General features: G+C 48.1%; 1 protein-coding gene and 1 long non-coding RNA gene across 3 annotated transcripts in view; one reads left to right on the forward strand and one right to left on the reverse strand.

Moving 5' to 3' along the window:
• The window catches only part of LOC137376331 (cell cycle control protein 50A-like), a 60,679-nt gene extending 57,618 nt beyond the window's left edge, over window positions 1-3,061 (reverse strand). Inside the window, exon 1 of one of the 2 annotated variants that reach the window (XM_068044656.1) lies at window positions 2,643-3,061. In XM_068044656.1, the coding sequence (XP_067900757.1) occupies window positions 2,643-2,855 (213 nt within the window). In that variant the 5' untranslated portion in view covers window positions 2,856-3,061. The remainder of the gene's footprint in view (window positions 1-2,642) is intronic. The other variant, XM_068044655.1, reaches the window with a different exon arrangement.
• A 194-nt stretch (window positions 3,062-3,255) lies between these two features.
• On the forward strand, window positions 3,256-8,244 carry LOC137376332 (uncharacterized). The gene is made up of 3 exons (XR_010976176.1): window positions 3,256-3,340; window positions 7,792-7,909; window positions 8,044-8,244. It is a non-coding gene; the product is annotated as an uncharacterized lncRNA (long non-coding RNA).
• The last annotated feature ends 7,448 nt before the right edge of the window (window positions 8,245-15,692 follow it).

Below are 15,692 nucleotides of genomic sequence, written 5' to 3' on the forward strand. Positions count from 1 at the left end.
TGCCATTTGCTTGGTAAAATCATAGCCCAGAAACCCCTGATCCTCTCCATTTGCTGCATTGGTATTTCTTAATTGTTACAAATCCCATACATACGATGTGATTTCAAGAAAAACGAAACAAAATTGGAAGCTTTAGCATGGTGCACCATCATCCAACAAGCAACTTACAGCATATATTAAAAACCAATAACAGTACAAGGGAAAAACTAAAGACTAACAGTACAGGATGAATATGGAATCATTTCAACTGGTTTTACATAATTACTTCCAAGTTACTCCTACTGCCAAAATGTATAGAGGGAGTAGAGATAGAACATACGAATTAGGAGCAGAAGTAGGCCATTCGGCCCCTCGTGCCCGCTCCACCATTCAAGATGATCATGGCTGATATGTTTGTTTCAAACTTCACACTCCCAATTTCAGTTTAAATTTAGAAGATGCTAAAAAAAGAACAGGGCAGGACAAAGAGGGGAAAAAGGAAGGAAAAATTAGAAATGGTACAAGTGATGGTAAAGCATTTATGCCTGATGTTTAAGGTGTTTTATCGCCAACACTGGTCTGGTTTCAGCCTCACAATACAAGGCCTAAAAACTAAGAATTTCTCTTGGCCTTCTGGTAGTCAAAAGGCTTACCCTCTACGCTCTTGCGAGCTAATTTTCATGTAATTTAATCAGCATTATTTTTCAATAATGCCTCAAACAAAATGATATCTGCTATAAAAGGTACTCTTCTTCAGAGTTAAAGGACAAATTCAAACTGAATTATGAAAGAATCCTGTACAATCAGATGAGAGAACTTGCATTTATTTTCAAGGACCAACACAACAGGCTTGAAGGCTTGCAAAGCATAGATTTTGATGGGATTACTTTGGAGTTTCTCAGTCATCAAATGTCAGTCCTAGAGTGATACAGCACTGAAACAGGCCCTTTGGCCCACTGAGTCTGTGCCAACCAACCACCCATTTATACTAATCCTACATTAATCCCATATTCCCTACAACATCCCCACCATTCTCCTACCACCTACCTACACTAGGGGCAATTTACAATGGCCAATTTACCGATCAACCTGCAAGTCTTTGGCTGTGGGAGGAAACCAGAGCACCCGGCAGAAACCCACGCGGTCACAGGGAGAACTTGCAAACTCCACACAGGCAGTACCCAGAACCGAACCCAGGTCGCTGGAGCTGTCAGGTTGCGGTGCTAACCACTGCGCCACCCTCATATGACAAGTGACAATGAATAGCTCCATCTGAAAGAACTCATTTTTCCCTCAAGGCATTTTTTCTCTCCCTTTTTCTTCTACCACATTGCCCTCAGGGCAAAAGCTTTAGGATAACGAGGCCATCTACTTGCTGGAATTTGCCAGTGTCATTATTGATTCTTGCTCGATTATGGCCCAAAGTAACGAAACCTTTTTCCCTGTAGTGGGAGGGAGAAAAAGTGGCTGCTGTTTAGAAACTATTTTTCCATAATGGTATGACAGAGATCAGTAACTTTCTCTGTTGAGTCATGGATCCCATGCATCTTCATGCTTCATGTTACAAGGAACTAAGTTGCAACAATTGATGGCACCGTAATATTCAATTTGGTTCTGAATTCTCCTAGTTTATCTGCATCAAAGCATTTACATAGTGAGTGAGGTGTACAATTTGACACTTTATTGTAGAGTCCTTTATGCAAAATATTTATATATCAAAATATGAAGGCTATTACACTTATGACCAACACAGATTAGAGTAGTTTTAAGGCACTCATGCCACCCCAAATCCTGACTGCTAGTTCTTGCTATGGTACACCTTGTTCTTATTGGCTTTGTTGATCCTGCTAACAGTGTGCAATAAAAATAAAGCCAATATATACAGACATAAATTGATACAGTAAAGCACATAAATAAAACATTGATTTTTTTCAGGGGGGCTGCTTTATGATGCAAATTACTGAAAATACAAAAAAGGCAATTACCATAAAGAATGAAACATCTTCCAAAATGGAACCCAGATATAGTCATATAGATTCAGACTCTACAATCTAAGTTATTGGTTCCCTAGGATAGGTTGAAAGTGCTCACAATCAAACAGTATGATCAAATTAGATAAGTGCCTGCATTAACAAGGCCGAATTTAGGAACAGGGTGTTACCCCAGCACTGACTAAAAATGCTCCCAATCATAACTGGGAAAACATATTACTTGATGCATAGCATTTCAATATCTCTGCCTGGTTTACAGCGTTAGCGCCAGTATAAATCAGGGCTCAGATTCTCAGGCAAAACGGCATCCCTACAAAAGACTAGCTGCAGAGACCAGTGAAATGTCATCATTTGACAGCTGATCTCAAATTTTCAAACCTTTCCTGCACTATTTTGTACTTGAAGGCACAGTACAATTTTATTACTGACAAACGTACAAATATAGAAATACATATATACAAAACACAGACATATATACACACACCTAATGTAGAAACAAATTAAACATAAAAACAGTTGGTAGCACTGACACGCGGTTACTGGGTATATCCCACATTGACCAATATCAGGGAAGGTTAACAATTACTGCTGATTGATACACTTCCTCATCTATCCCTTCCCGCCGCCACCCCAACTTGATAATGCTCAAGCTGCCCCCATCGCGGGCCTTACCTCGAATTCTTTGATGTTGTTGGAGGTGACGAAGAGGCCGATGCCAATGGGGATGAAAATGAGGCCTATGATAAAGAAAGCAGGCAACACAGTGCCTGCGGTGAGGATGGGCTGCCAGGCGGGCAGGCGCTGTTGCTTAAACGCCGTGTTGTCCGGCTTCCTACTCTTGTGCTGGTGACCATCATCGTCTTTGGGAGAATAATTAGTCGCCATTTCGGCTCAGTGCGCTCGGACCCACTGTTACAGCGGCTGGAGGAGGATGTGGAAGCACAGGCTCTCCGCGCCTCACACAACGAAGAGGAGACTTCCCCAAACCAAGCTCGAAGCTCCCTAACCCCCTCGGCCCACCGACACACAACCCAGATCCCAGCACCAGCAAAGAGAAACCAGCCCGTCAACTAAACCCGGAAACCAAAACCCAAACACGCACGAACGCAGTTACGTCTTAGGCTAACGTCATCACGCCGCTACGATCGAAGAACGTCGCAAGGTCATGGAACGTTCCGAACTGTTCTGTTCCTGCTGTTTCCATGACGACAACAGGCTTGTCTTGAGAGTAATTTAATATAGGCCAGCCAACATTGGGCCAAAGGAAGAAGTTATAATCCATGAAGAATTGTTTGGACATAAAGCTTAGATGCTGAAGACTGACCAGCATTGGGACTTTACTGTCTCTGGGTAAATGACATTCAATACAGGTAAATGCTGGAAGATACTATTGAAGAAATAACTGAAGATGCAGCAGAAAGAGATCTATTGGTAATAGCAGGTCTGACACTTAGTGTGTGGAATCACTATAGGGCAGCAACAAGCAAAGCAAACAGAGCTCTTAACTAAAAGCATAATACTGCAAATGCTGGAAATCTGAAATAAAAATTGAAAGTGCTGGAAATACTCAGCAGGTTTGGCAGCATCTGTGGAGAGGGAAATATAGTTCACTTTCAGGTGTGACCTTTCATCAGAACTGACACTGATGAAAGGTCACAGACATGACATTTTTTTTAAAATTCATTCATGGGATGTAGGCATCACTGGCCAGGCCAGCATTTATTGCCTATCCCTAATTGCCCTTGAACCGCTGCAGTCCATTTGGGGTAGGTATACCCACAGTGCTGTTCGGAAGGGAGTTCCAGGATTTTGCCCCAGAGACAGTGAAGGAACGGCGATATAGTTCCAAGTCAGGATGGTGTGTGACTTGGAGGGGAACTTGCAGGTGGTGGCGTTCCCATGTATTTGCTGCCCTTGTCCTTCTAGTTGGTAGAGGTCGCGGGTTTGGAAGGTGATGTCTAAGGAGCCTTGGTGCATTGCTGCAGTGCATCTTGTAGATGGTACACACTGCTGCCACTGTGCGTCGGTGGTGGAGGGAGTGAATGTTTGTAGATGGGGTGCCAATCAAGCGGGCTGCTTTGTCCTGGATTGTGTCAAGCTTCTTGAGTGTTGTTGGAGCTGCACCCATCCAGGCAAGTGGAGAATATTCCATCACACTCCTGACTTGTGCCTTGTAGATGGTGGACAGGCTTTGGGGAGTCAGGAGGTGAGTTACTCGCCTCAGGATTCCTAGCCTCTGAACTGCTCTTGTAGCCACGGTATTTATATGGCTACTCCAGTTCAGTTTCTGGTCAATGGTAGCCCCTAGGATGTTGATAGTGGGGAATTCAGCGATGGTAATGCCGTTGAATGTCAAGGGGAGATGGTTAGATTCTCTCTTGTTGGAGATGGTCATTGCCTGGCACTTGTGTGGCGCGAAGGTTACTTGCCACTTATCAGCCCAAGCCTGGATATTGTCCAGGTCTTGCTGCGTTTCTACACGGACTGCTTCAGTATCTGAGGAGATGTGAATGGTGCTGAACATTGTGCAATCATCAGCAAACATCCCCACCTCTGACCTTATGATTGAAGGAAGGTCATTAATGAAGCAGCTGAAGATGTTTGGGCCTAGGCCTTGAGGAACTCCTGCAGTGATGTCCTGGAGCTCAGATGATTGACCTTCAACAACCACAACCATCTTCCTTTGCGCTAGTTTTGACTCCAACCAGCGGAGGGTTTTTCCCCTGGTTCCCATTGGCCTCAGTTTTGCTAGGGCTCCTTGATGCCATACTCGGTCAAATGCTGCCTTGATGTCAAGGGCAGTCACTCTCACCTCACCTCGAGTTCAGCTGTTTTGTCCATGTTTGAACCAAGGCTGTAATGAGGTCAGGAGCTGAGTGGCCCTGGCGGAACCCAAACTGAGCGTCACTGAGCAGGTTATTGCTAAGCAAGTACCGCTTGATGGCACTGTTGATGACACCTTCCATCACTTTACTGATGATTGAGAGTAGACTGATGGGGCGGTAATTGGCCGGTTGGACTCGTCCTGCTTTTTGTGTATAGGACATACCTGGGCAATTTTCCACATTGCAGGGTAGATGCCAGTGTTGTAGCTGTACTGGAACAGCGTGGCTGGGGGCGCGGCATGTTCTGGAGCACAGGTCTTCAGTACTATTGCCGGAATATTGTCAGGGCCCATAGCTTTTGCAGTATCCAGTGCCTTCAATCGTTTCTTGATATCACGCAGAGTGAATCGAATTGGCTGAAGTCTGGCATCTGTGATGCTGGGGACTTCAGGAGGAGGCCGAGATGGATCATCAACTCAGCACTTCTGGCTGAAGATTGTTGCAAATGCTTCAGCCTTATCTTTCGTACTGATGTGCTGGGCTCCCCCATCATTGAGGATGGGGATATTTGTGGAGCCACCTCCTCCAGTTAGTTGTTTAATTGTCCACCACCATTCATGGCTGGATGTGGCAGGACTGCAGAGCTTAGATCTGATCCGCTGGTTATGGGATCGCTTAGCTCTGTCTATCGCATGCTGCTTATGCAGTTTGGCATGCAAGAGTCCTGGGTTGTAGCTTCACCAGGTTGACACCTCATTTTGAGGTATGCCTGGTGCTGTTCCTGGCATGCCCTCCTGCACTCTTCATTGAACCAGGTTTGGTCTCCTGGCTTGATGGTAATGGTAAAGTGGGGGATATGCTGGGCCATGAGGTTACAGATTGTGGTTGAGTACAATTCTGCTGCTGCTGATGGCCCACAGCGCCTCATGGATGCCCAGTTTTGCATTGCTAGATCTGTTCAAAATCTATCCCATTTAGCACGGTGATAGTGCCACACAACACGATGGACGGTATCCTCAATGTGAAGGTGGGACTTCGTCTCCACAAGGATTGTGCGGTGGTCACTCCTACCAATACTGTCATGGACAGAAGCATCTGTGGCAGGCAGATCGGTGAGGACGAAGTCAAGTATGTTTTTCCCTCTTGTTGGTTCCCCCACCACCTGCCGCAGACCCAGTCTAGCAGCTATGTCCTTTAGGACTCGGCCAGCTCAGTCAGTAGTGGTGTTACCGAGCCACTCTTGGTGATGGACATTGAAGTCCCCCACCCAGAGTACATTTTGTGCCCTTGCCACCCTCAGTGCTTCCTCCAAGTGGTGTTCAACATGGAGGAGTACTGAGTCATCAGCTGAGGGAGGGCGGTCGGTGGTAATCAGTAGGAGGTTACCTTGCCCATGTTTGACCTGATGCCATGAGACTTCATGGGGTCCGGAGTCGATGTTGAGGACTCCCAGGGAAACTCCCTCCCTACTGTATACCACTGTGCCACCACCTCTGGTGGGTCTGTCCTGCCGGTGGGACAGGACATACCTGGGGATGGTGATGGCAGCGTCTGGGACATTGTCTGTAATGTATGATTCCGTGAGTTTGATTATGTCAGGCTGTTGCTTGACTAGTCTGTGGGACAGCTCTCCCAACTTTGGCACAAGCACCCAGATGTTAGTAAGGAGGACTTTGCAGGGTCAGCAGGGCTGGGTTTTCCGTTGTCGTTTCTGGTGCCTAGGTCGACGCCGGGTGGTCCGTCCCGTTTCATTCCTTTTTATCGACTTCGTAGAGGTTAGGTAAAACTGAGTGGCTTGCTAGGCCATTTCAGAGGGCATGTAAGAGTTAACCACATTGCTGTGGGTCTGGAGTCACATGTAGGCCAGACCAGGTAAGGACAGCAGATTTCCTTCCCTCAAGGACATTAGTGAACCAGATGAGTTTTTACAACAATCGGGAATGGTTTTATGGCCATCATTAGACTAGCTTTTAATTCCAGATTTAGTAATTAAATTCAAATTCCACCTTCTGCTGTGTTGGGATTCGAACCCATGTCCCCAGAGAAATACCCTGGGTCTCTGGGTTACTAGTCCAGTGATAATACCACTAAGCCACCGCCTACTGCCGTTGGGTGGAATCTTATGCGTGCCACGGCATTCCCGACGGTGGACTGGAAGTTATTGTAACTTCTGCTCCTGCCGCATATCCCGTTTCCCATGCGATTTTGTATTTAAATTAGCCATGCAGTGACGGGCACAGAGAACAGGTGAGAGCATGCAGCGGGGTGGGGGGGTGCGGCAGCCTTTAATTGGTAGAACCCGCCATCACTGCCCCAAGCACTTTGATCGCCACAGATATAAAACATTCTGTGCTTGCAGCCTCAAAGCTCAGTAGCCTTCCTTTCATGTAAGTATCTTCAGAATAACTTCGCTGAAGGTTTCGCTTAAAACAAAATGTTTTTGCCTCCCTTATTTTGTGAAACTCACCACCGACTTCATATCATTTATTTTTCCAACAGCCAAAGTGAATCATGTGGCAGCCAGCAGGCAGCATCCTGCCCTATGGTTCAGTGATGTCTCCCTGCAGGTTTTCTTCCAGGCCGTCAGGGAAAGGCAGGAGTGCCTCTTCCCTGCAGATGGATTGTGAAGACCCTCCGACCTCACCAAGGTGACCTGGCTGGAGGTAATGGAGGAGGTCTCAAACTGTGGGGTATCTCTTAGAACATGGGTGCAGTGCCACAAGTGAATCAATAACTTGCTCCGATCAGTGAGGGTAAGTGGTCCCAGCACAGCTGCTCCATTGATTTCTTCGATGGCTCTGTGTCTTTAAGACAGACAGTACGCAAGGAATGCAGTAGAATGCGAGAGCAGCCTTGGTACCATTTACTAAATGATGAAGATTGGTATTGTTTATGTGATTGGATGTGTCGTGCGAAAGCTAATGCAGAATAAGTGATGTTGTAATGGTGGTGATGCATTATTTGCAATGTTATTAAATCTGCACTGTCTGTTGCAGGAGAAACAAAGTCACAACCAGCGTGAGCGTGCTAAGATGGGAAGAGGTGTCACTGACATCAGGCTGCTGACCATAGCTGAGGTCGTGAGAGAGGAGGGAAGCAGGTCGAGTGGATATGGTGAGGCTGGTGCCACAATGCATAAGGGTGAAGTGTCATCTGTCTCTTGCAGCCGTATGTGGAAACTGAAGGAAATTGTGTGAACACATGTGAAGCACATGCTTCAAGTGCCTTTGTTTGTGTCTCCACTGCAGGTGCCTGCACTCGAGTAGCAGAACGCTAAGTGGCCCAAGAATCCTCTTCTGGGGCAAAAGAAGAAGAATCCAGACGATGCACTGTCGCCTGCCTCTTCTTCCACCTCCGCCAGCGCAGATACATCCACACGGTTTGTAGGGGGTTTAAGATTAGAATCTGGGTCACAAGCTGGTGTGCACGATACAGACACGTTCCAGCAACTGAGGGAGTATGTGCCGGCCGGGTCCCTTGACAGTTGTAGGATTGCCTAGGACCAGGCCCCTGCTCAGCCCTACACTCATGTTTTTAGTTTTAGAGATACAGCACTGAAACAGGCCCTTCGGCCCACCGAGTCTGTGCCGACCATCAACCACCCATTTATACTAATCCGACACTATTCCCATATTCCTACCACATCCTCACCTGTCCCTATATTTCCCTACCACCTACCTATACTAGGGGCAATTTATAATGGCCAATTTACCTACCAACCTGCAAGTCTTTTGGCTTGTGGGAGGAAACAGGAGCACCTGGAGAAAACCCACGCAGACACAGGGAGAACTTGTAAACTCCACACAGGCAGTACCCAGAATTGAACCCGGGTCGCTGGAGCTGTGAGGCTGTGGTGCTAATCACTGCGCCACTGTGCACTCATGGTGATCCTCTGTTTGTTGCTACAACAAGTCTGCTGGATGTGCAGCAAAGCCATGTGGAAAATATGTCAGAGATGCCTTAGGTCACGAATGGCTTAGCGTGTGCCATCGAGGAGTCCACGCAAGCATGATGTCTGCCGTGTCCCAGGCTTTTGAGCATATGTCTTCCTCAGTAGAGAGTCTGGCGAGCTCAGTGGTGAGCCTGGTTGAGCACTCGAGCCATATGCGATCTGACCTGCCCTCCATTGCTGTTGCTGTGGTCTCCATGCAGCAGAGTCTAAGCGCGAGGGGGATGTGAAAGCTCGACCTCTCTCCAAGTGCCCCTTCCCCTCAGGGAGACAGGTAGGTGCCATTGTGCAAACAGATGGAGGAGGAGCACATGCCAGCTGCTCTGGGGTCTTTCTCTCAGGACACCCTCAGAGAAAGTGGTGTCTCGTCCTCCCCCCGACATTGACCCCCCCTTACCTCCGGCAGGCGAGCACATGGGGGAATACTCAAGCACCATGGCTGCAGACCCCCAGAAGCATGGAGCCATCGAGGCCCTGTTCCTCCAGAGGATGCCCGCCATGGTCATCCACAGCAATAGGGCAGCGCACTGAGCACACTGCCTCCACCTCTGCTGCTAATGTCAGGGTAGCATCTAGACGTAGTGGCAGGAAAAGAAAATTGAAACAGTTTTGAGCACGAAGGTAGCAAGAGTTATGTAGAAATGTAAAGATGTATTAAAACATATTTATTTCTTGTAAAATTTGATCCACTCTCAGTTATGTTTTTATTGGTTACAGATGGATACAAAGAGGTTTTTTGGAGGCCTATGGCAGGAATGCAATGATACTTGCAAAGCATCTCAGAAAATGTCCAGTGTCCATATCTCATTGGAATTTTAGCCTTCAGACTTCAATGATGGTTGCATTCCTATTGGTGATTAATAACTTTTTCCAAATACTATCATCCTTACTTTTGTTTTCTACAGTCATAATTTAACGCTGCTTGTAGTGGTGTCGATCTCTCTGCATGAAAGCCACACTGTGCCTCAGGGTAGACGCGCTTGGCCAGCTTCTGGAGCCTGTTTAGAGCGACTCGAGCAAAGACTTTCCCCACTATGCTGAGCAGGGAGATTCCACGGTAGTTGTTGCAGTCACCGCGGTCACCTTTGTTTTTATAGAGGGTGAAGATATTGGCATCGCGCATGTCCTGAGGTACTGCTCCCTCATCCCAGCACAGGCATAGCAGTTCATGTAGTGCTGAGAGTATAGCAGGCTTGGCACTCTTGATTATTTCAGGGGTAATGCTGTCCTTCCTAGGGGCTTTTCCGCTGGCTAGAGAATCAATGGCATCACTGAGTTCCGATTTTGTTGGCTGTATGTCCAGCTCATCCATGACTGATAGAGGCTGGGCTGCATTGAGGGCAGTCTCAGTGACAATATTCTCCCTGGAGTACAGTTCTAGGTAGTGCTCAACCCAGCGATCCATTTGTTTGCGTTGGTCAGTGATTATGTCCCCTGATTTAGATTTGAGGGGGGCGATCTTCTTGATGGTTGGCCCAAGAGCTGTCTTAATGCCATCATACATTCCTCTGATGTTTCCGGTGTCTGAGGCCAGCTGAATATGATTGCATAGGTGTTGCCAGTAGTCGTTTACGCAGCACCTGGCTGTTCTTTGTGCAGTGCTTTTGGCTGCTTTAAGTGCTACGGATGTTAACTCGCTGGGGGCTTTCTTGTAGTTCAACAGTGCAATGCGCTTAGCGGCTATGACAGGTTCCAGCTCTTCATTATGAGATTGAAACCAGTCTGCATTTCTCTTCGCACTTTTGCCGTAGGTGGTCAAAGCTGACTCATAGATGGCGTCTCTGATGTGGGCCCACTTGGTCTCAGCATCCCCTGTGGGAGTGTTTTGAAGGGCTGTTACAAGTGAATTTAGAAATTTTTGTAACAGCTGTGGGTGAGAAATTCTGCTCGTGTTGATGCGCGGGTGGCCCTTCTGCTTGGAATGATGCAACTTCTTTGGTCTGAGTCTAACCTTGCTGCACACCAGGGAGTGGTCGGTGTCGCAGTCCGCACTGTGGAAGCTGCGTGTGATTTGAACACAGTTTAAGGCGGCTCGCCTTGTGACAATGAGGTCTAGCTGGTGCCAACGACGCGATCTTGGGTGCCTCCATGAAACCTGGTGACAGGGTTTAATGTGAAAGAACGAGTTGGTGATGCAGAGGTTATGATAGGTACACAACTCAAGCAGTCTCTGCCCGTTCTCATTCATCCTTCCAACGCCATAGCGCCCAAGGCAGAAGGGCCATAAGTCATGGTCGGCCCCAACCGTGGCATCAAAGTCCCCCAGCAGGAATAGGTGTTCGGTGTTGGGGATGCTGCTAATGATGTTATGGAGGTCCTCGTAGAACTGATCTTTAGCTTCAGGTGGGAGGCAGAGTGTTGGAGCATAGATGCTGAGTAGGTGTACTGGACCAGAGGTGGTGAGCAGTCGGATGGACAGTATGCGTTCCGAGCCATTTGAGGGAGGCTCTATCATGCTGAGCAAGGAATTTCTGATGGCAAAGCCCACTCCATGCTGTCTTGGTTCTTCAGGATCCCTGCCCTGCCAGAAGAAGGTGTAGTCTTTCTGTGCTAGATATCCACTCGCGGGGAGGCGTGTCTCCTGAAGTGCTGCAATGTCTACATTGAGTCTACTGAGCTCGTTGTTAATGATGGTGGTCTTCCGAGAATCATTGATTTGTGTAAGGTCTTCCAACAGGCCAGGACACATAGTTCTGACATTCCAGCTTGCAAAGCGAAGGGCTGGTACCTTTCCTTTTTTCGTGTTGTTTGGTGCGGTGTTTCAGTCCACCTTTTGGGCAATGACCCTGAGCTCCAAGAACCCATTGAAGCAGGTAGACTGTGGCGGGACAGAACCTTATTGACCGGGGGCTGCCCGGTTTGAGGCGGGCGGTAGCTGTCCAGTGAGGTGTGATGACCTCTCCCACCGACAAAGGCAACCCGCGGCGTCCAGTTTCTACGCCAATTTATCTGGACTTATAACCCATAACTGCTGCCTTCCGTGTTGTTTCAGTCGCTGTGAGGCAACTACGGAGTGACCTCTCCAGGGCGCATGCCTGGGCGAATTTATGGAGGTTGAGAGTTGCCCAGTCGTCAAAACCCCCCACTCGGCCTTTCTGGTGGGGTCCAAAGGAGTGCAGAGCACGACGTTTGGCACCGGTATGGCTGCAGGAACTGCTGGAAACATGCCAAAGGTGACACATGACGGGGTTCTGCTCCGGATTTTCTGTTAGGGTTTACTCCCTTAGCCTTGGTCTCTCCCGAGATGCCCACAAGGCAGTGGGGTTGTTAGGGCCCCTATACAGGTGTAGAATGATGCCGGTGGAAGGAGGGGGTGTGAGGGGGAGGGGTGGAGGGAAGGGGGTGCGAGGGGGAGCTGGGAAGGGGGCTGTAAGGGGGTGGGGGGGGGTGCAGGGGGAAAATGGTGCGGGGGGGGGCTGGGATGGGGTTGTGAGGGGGTGAGCTGAGAGAGTGGAGCAGGGAAGGGGAAGTGGGGGGGTGGAAGGGGGGAGAAAGCGGGTGCAGGTCATAAGCCATTTCCTCAGTTCCCACCATCGACGTCTGGAAAGCTCATCCGCGTCCTTCGGGAGGTGAAGCTTCTTTTGGCAGACTTACAAAGGTGATTATATTCACAAAGGGTTTTTTGATGTGGTTTATATAAAGGCATACAGCATTGCCGACAGTGCGCTGCAGATGCTCTCCGAGCCATCTCCCGCGGGCGCTTTGAAGTTGCCGCCGAGGAGCCGTTCATGGATTTTTGGGTGTTCGGGGCACCTTTTCGCAAGGCTTCCCTAGGGTCCCGCTGCTCCTTCTTCTCCTCAATGGACTTACCGCATGCTGTGGCCGCGGACACTCTGGACGGTGAAGACAGCAGGATCGGAGATCAAAGTATCACCAGCTGTACTTTTCAGTTTCGTCCGGATCAATTTTGTTGAGAAAACAAAGAGCAGGTGTGGCTGGGGGTGGGCAGTGGGCCCAGGTAACATAAACTAAACTAACTGTTAGCTTTTAGTTAGGGCTAAAATGAACTGATTTAAAGAGCCAGGGGAGTTTAAACAGTTTAAGAGGGTAGATTGGGGGAGAAAACACTAAGAATGGGAGCAGATGGCCATGGATAGAGTTGAACAGCAAGGGAGCTTCCTAGGGAGCTTACAGCCCAGGAGCCATCTTGGGTCCTTTCGTGCAGAGAGATCGTCCGTTGACATGCTGTTCTCCCTTCGTCAGATACAGGAGAAATGCTGCGAACAACAGATGCCCCTCTACATTGCTTTCATTGATCTCACTAAAGCCTTTGACCTCGTCAGCAGACATGCTGACTACTTCAGACTACTAGAAAAGATTGGATGTCCACCAAAGCTACTAAGTATCATCACCTCATTCCATGACAATATGAAAGGCACAATTCAACATGGTGGCTCCTCATCAGAGCCCTTTCCTATCCTGAGTGGCATGAAACAGGGCTGTGTTCTTGCACCTACACTGTTTGGGATCTTCTCATTGCTGCTCTCACATGCGTTCAAGTCTTCTGAAGAAGGAATTTTTCTCCACACAAGATCAGGGGGCAGGTTGTTCAACCTTGCTCGTCTAAGAGTGAAGTCCAAAGTACGGAAAGACCTCATCAGGGACCTCCTATTTGCTGACGATGCTGCTTTAACATCTCACACTGAAGAGTGCCTGCAGAGTCTCATCGACAGGTTTGCGGCTGCCTGCAATGAATTTGGCCTAACCATCAGCCTCAAGAAAACGAACATCATGGGGCAGGACGTCAGAAATGCTCCATCCATCAATATTGGCGACCACGCTCTGGAAGTGGTTCAAGAGTTCACCTACCTAGGCTCAACTATCACCAGTAACCTGTCTCTAGATGCAGAAATCAACAAGCGCATGGGAAAGGCTTCCACCGCAATGTCCAGACTGGCCAAGAGAGTGTGGGAAAATGGCGCACTGACACGGAACACAAAAGTCCAAGTGTATCAAGCCTATGTCCTCAGTACCTTGCTCTATGGCAGCGAGGCCTGGACAACGTATGTCAGCCAAGAGCGACGTCTCAATTCATTCCATCTTCGCTACCTCCGGAGAATACTTGGCATCAGGTGGCAGGACCGTATCTCCAACACAGAAGTCCTCGAGGCGGCCAACATCCCCAGCTTATACACACTACTGAGTCAGCGGCGCTTGAGATGGCTTGGACATGTGAGCCGCATGGAAGATGGCAGGATCCCCAAAGACACATTGTAGAGTGAGCTCGCCACTGAGACCCACCGACCGTCCATGTCTCTGCTTTAAAGACGTCTGCAAACACGACATGAAGTCCTGTGACATTGATCACAAGTCGTGGGAGTCAGTTGCCAGCGTTCGCCAGAGCTGGCGGGTAGCCATAAAGGCGGGGCTAAAGTGTGGCAAGTCGAAGAGACTTAGCAGTTGGCAGGAAAAAAGACAGAGGCGCAAGGGGAGTGCCAACTGTGCAACAGCCCCGACAAACAAATTTTTCTGCAGCACCTGTGGAAGAGCCTGTCACTCTAGAATTGGCCGTTATAGCCACTCCAGGCGCTGCTCCACACACCACTGACCACCTCCAGGCGCTTACCCATTGTCTCTCAAGATGAGGCCAAAGAAAGAAGAAAGAATGAGTGGTGTGTAATCACATTCATCATAGCCCATGGATGATTTCAAATGCCACTCACATGAAAGTGCAGCCACGCTTCATTAAGATTGCAGAGATGAATAAGACTTCATGCAAAAGGGAATTTCTGTGGGGAATTGTTATGTTTCTCCCCCTAACATTCCTTGGCAATGTGGCTTATTGTTGGCTGAAACGTGCATAAATTAGGTTCTCCCTGATGACCCTTGCATGTTTCTCCATGACCCTCATATCGATGACCGCATAGTTATCGCTCAGTCTGCAAGCAGGACCCTGAGCTTCCGAAAGCTTGCCATTTCAACACTCCCCCCTGCTCTCATGCTCACATCTCTGTCCTGGGATTGCTGCAGTGTTCCAGTGAACATCAACGCAAGCTCGAGGAACAGCATCTCATCTACCGATTAGGCACACTGCAGCCTGCCGGACTGAACATTGCGTTCAGTAATTTCAGAGCATGACAGCCCCCCATTTTACTTTCATTTTTAGTTATTTTTTTCTTCCTTTTTTTTTTACATTCTTTTTTACATTTTTTACAATCTTTTTTTTGCATTTATTTCATTTCATCTTAGTTTGTTCAGTTTGCTTACCCACTGTTTTTTTCAGGTTTTTTTTCAGGTTTGCACTTGCTGCTGTTCAATATTCAGTGTATTTACACCTAATCTGTACTAATGCTTTGTCTTTCAACACACCATTAACATATTGTTTGCCTTTGCTCTGTGACCTTTTGGTCAGCTATGTGGCCTGGTCCAATCTGCACCTTCTCCTTTGTTATCTCTTGCCCCACCCCCACCTCACTTGCTTATAATCTGTGACTTTTCTAATATTTGTCAGTTCCGAAGAAGGGTCACTGACCCGAAACGTTAACTCTGCTTCTCTTTCCACAGATGCTGCCAGACCTGCTGAGTGATTCCAGCATTTCTTGTTTTTGTTGCATAGTTGCCATTGTTGTCCTTCTCCTCACACTCTTCATAGTTATCCTCATTTGAGGAGGACTGGTGTTCCTCCGCCTGCAGAATGTTGCCTCGTCTAATTGAAAGGTTGTGCAAAGCACAGCAGACAATGATTATTCGTGACTCCCTCTGTTGCGCGCACTGAAGAGCCCCTCCAGACTGGTCAAGGCAACGGAATCGCATTTTCAGCATGTCAATGGTGTGCTCAATGATGGCTCTGGTAGATGCATGTGCAGCATTGTACCTCTCCCAGCAGTGCTTTGGGAATAACGTACTGGTGTTATCAACCATGTACGAAGTGGGTAGCCCTTGTCATCCAGGATCAGCTGGTGCCTTGAAAACTGCTGGCAGCTAGCAGTTCCTCAAAATGTAGGAGTC

This window comes from Heterodontus francisci, chromosome 13, assembly GCF_036365525.1.
Source record: "Heterodontus francisci isolate sHetFra1 chromosome 13, sHetFra1.hap1, whole genome shotgun sequence".
Classification (NCBI taxonomy): domain Eukaryota; kingdom Metazoa; phylum Chordata; class Chondrichthyes; order Heterodontiformes; family Heterodontidae; genus Heterodontus; species Heterodontus francisci.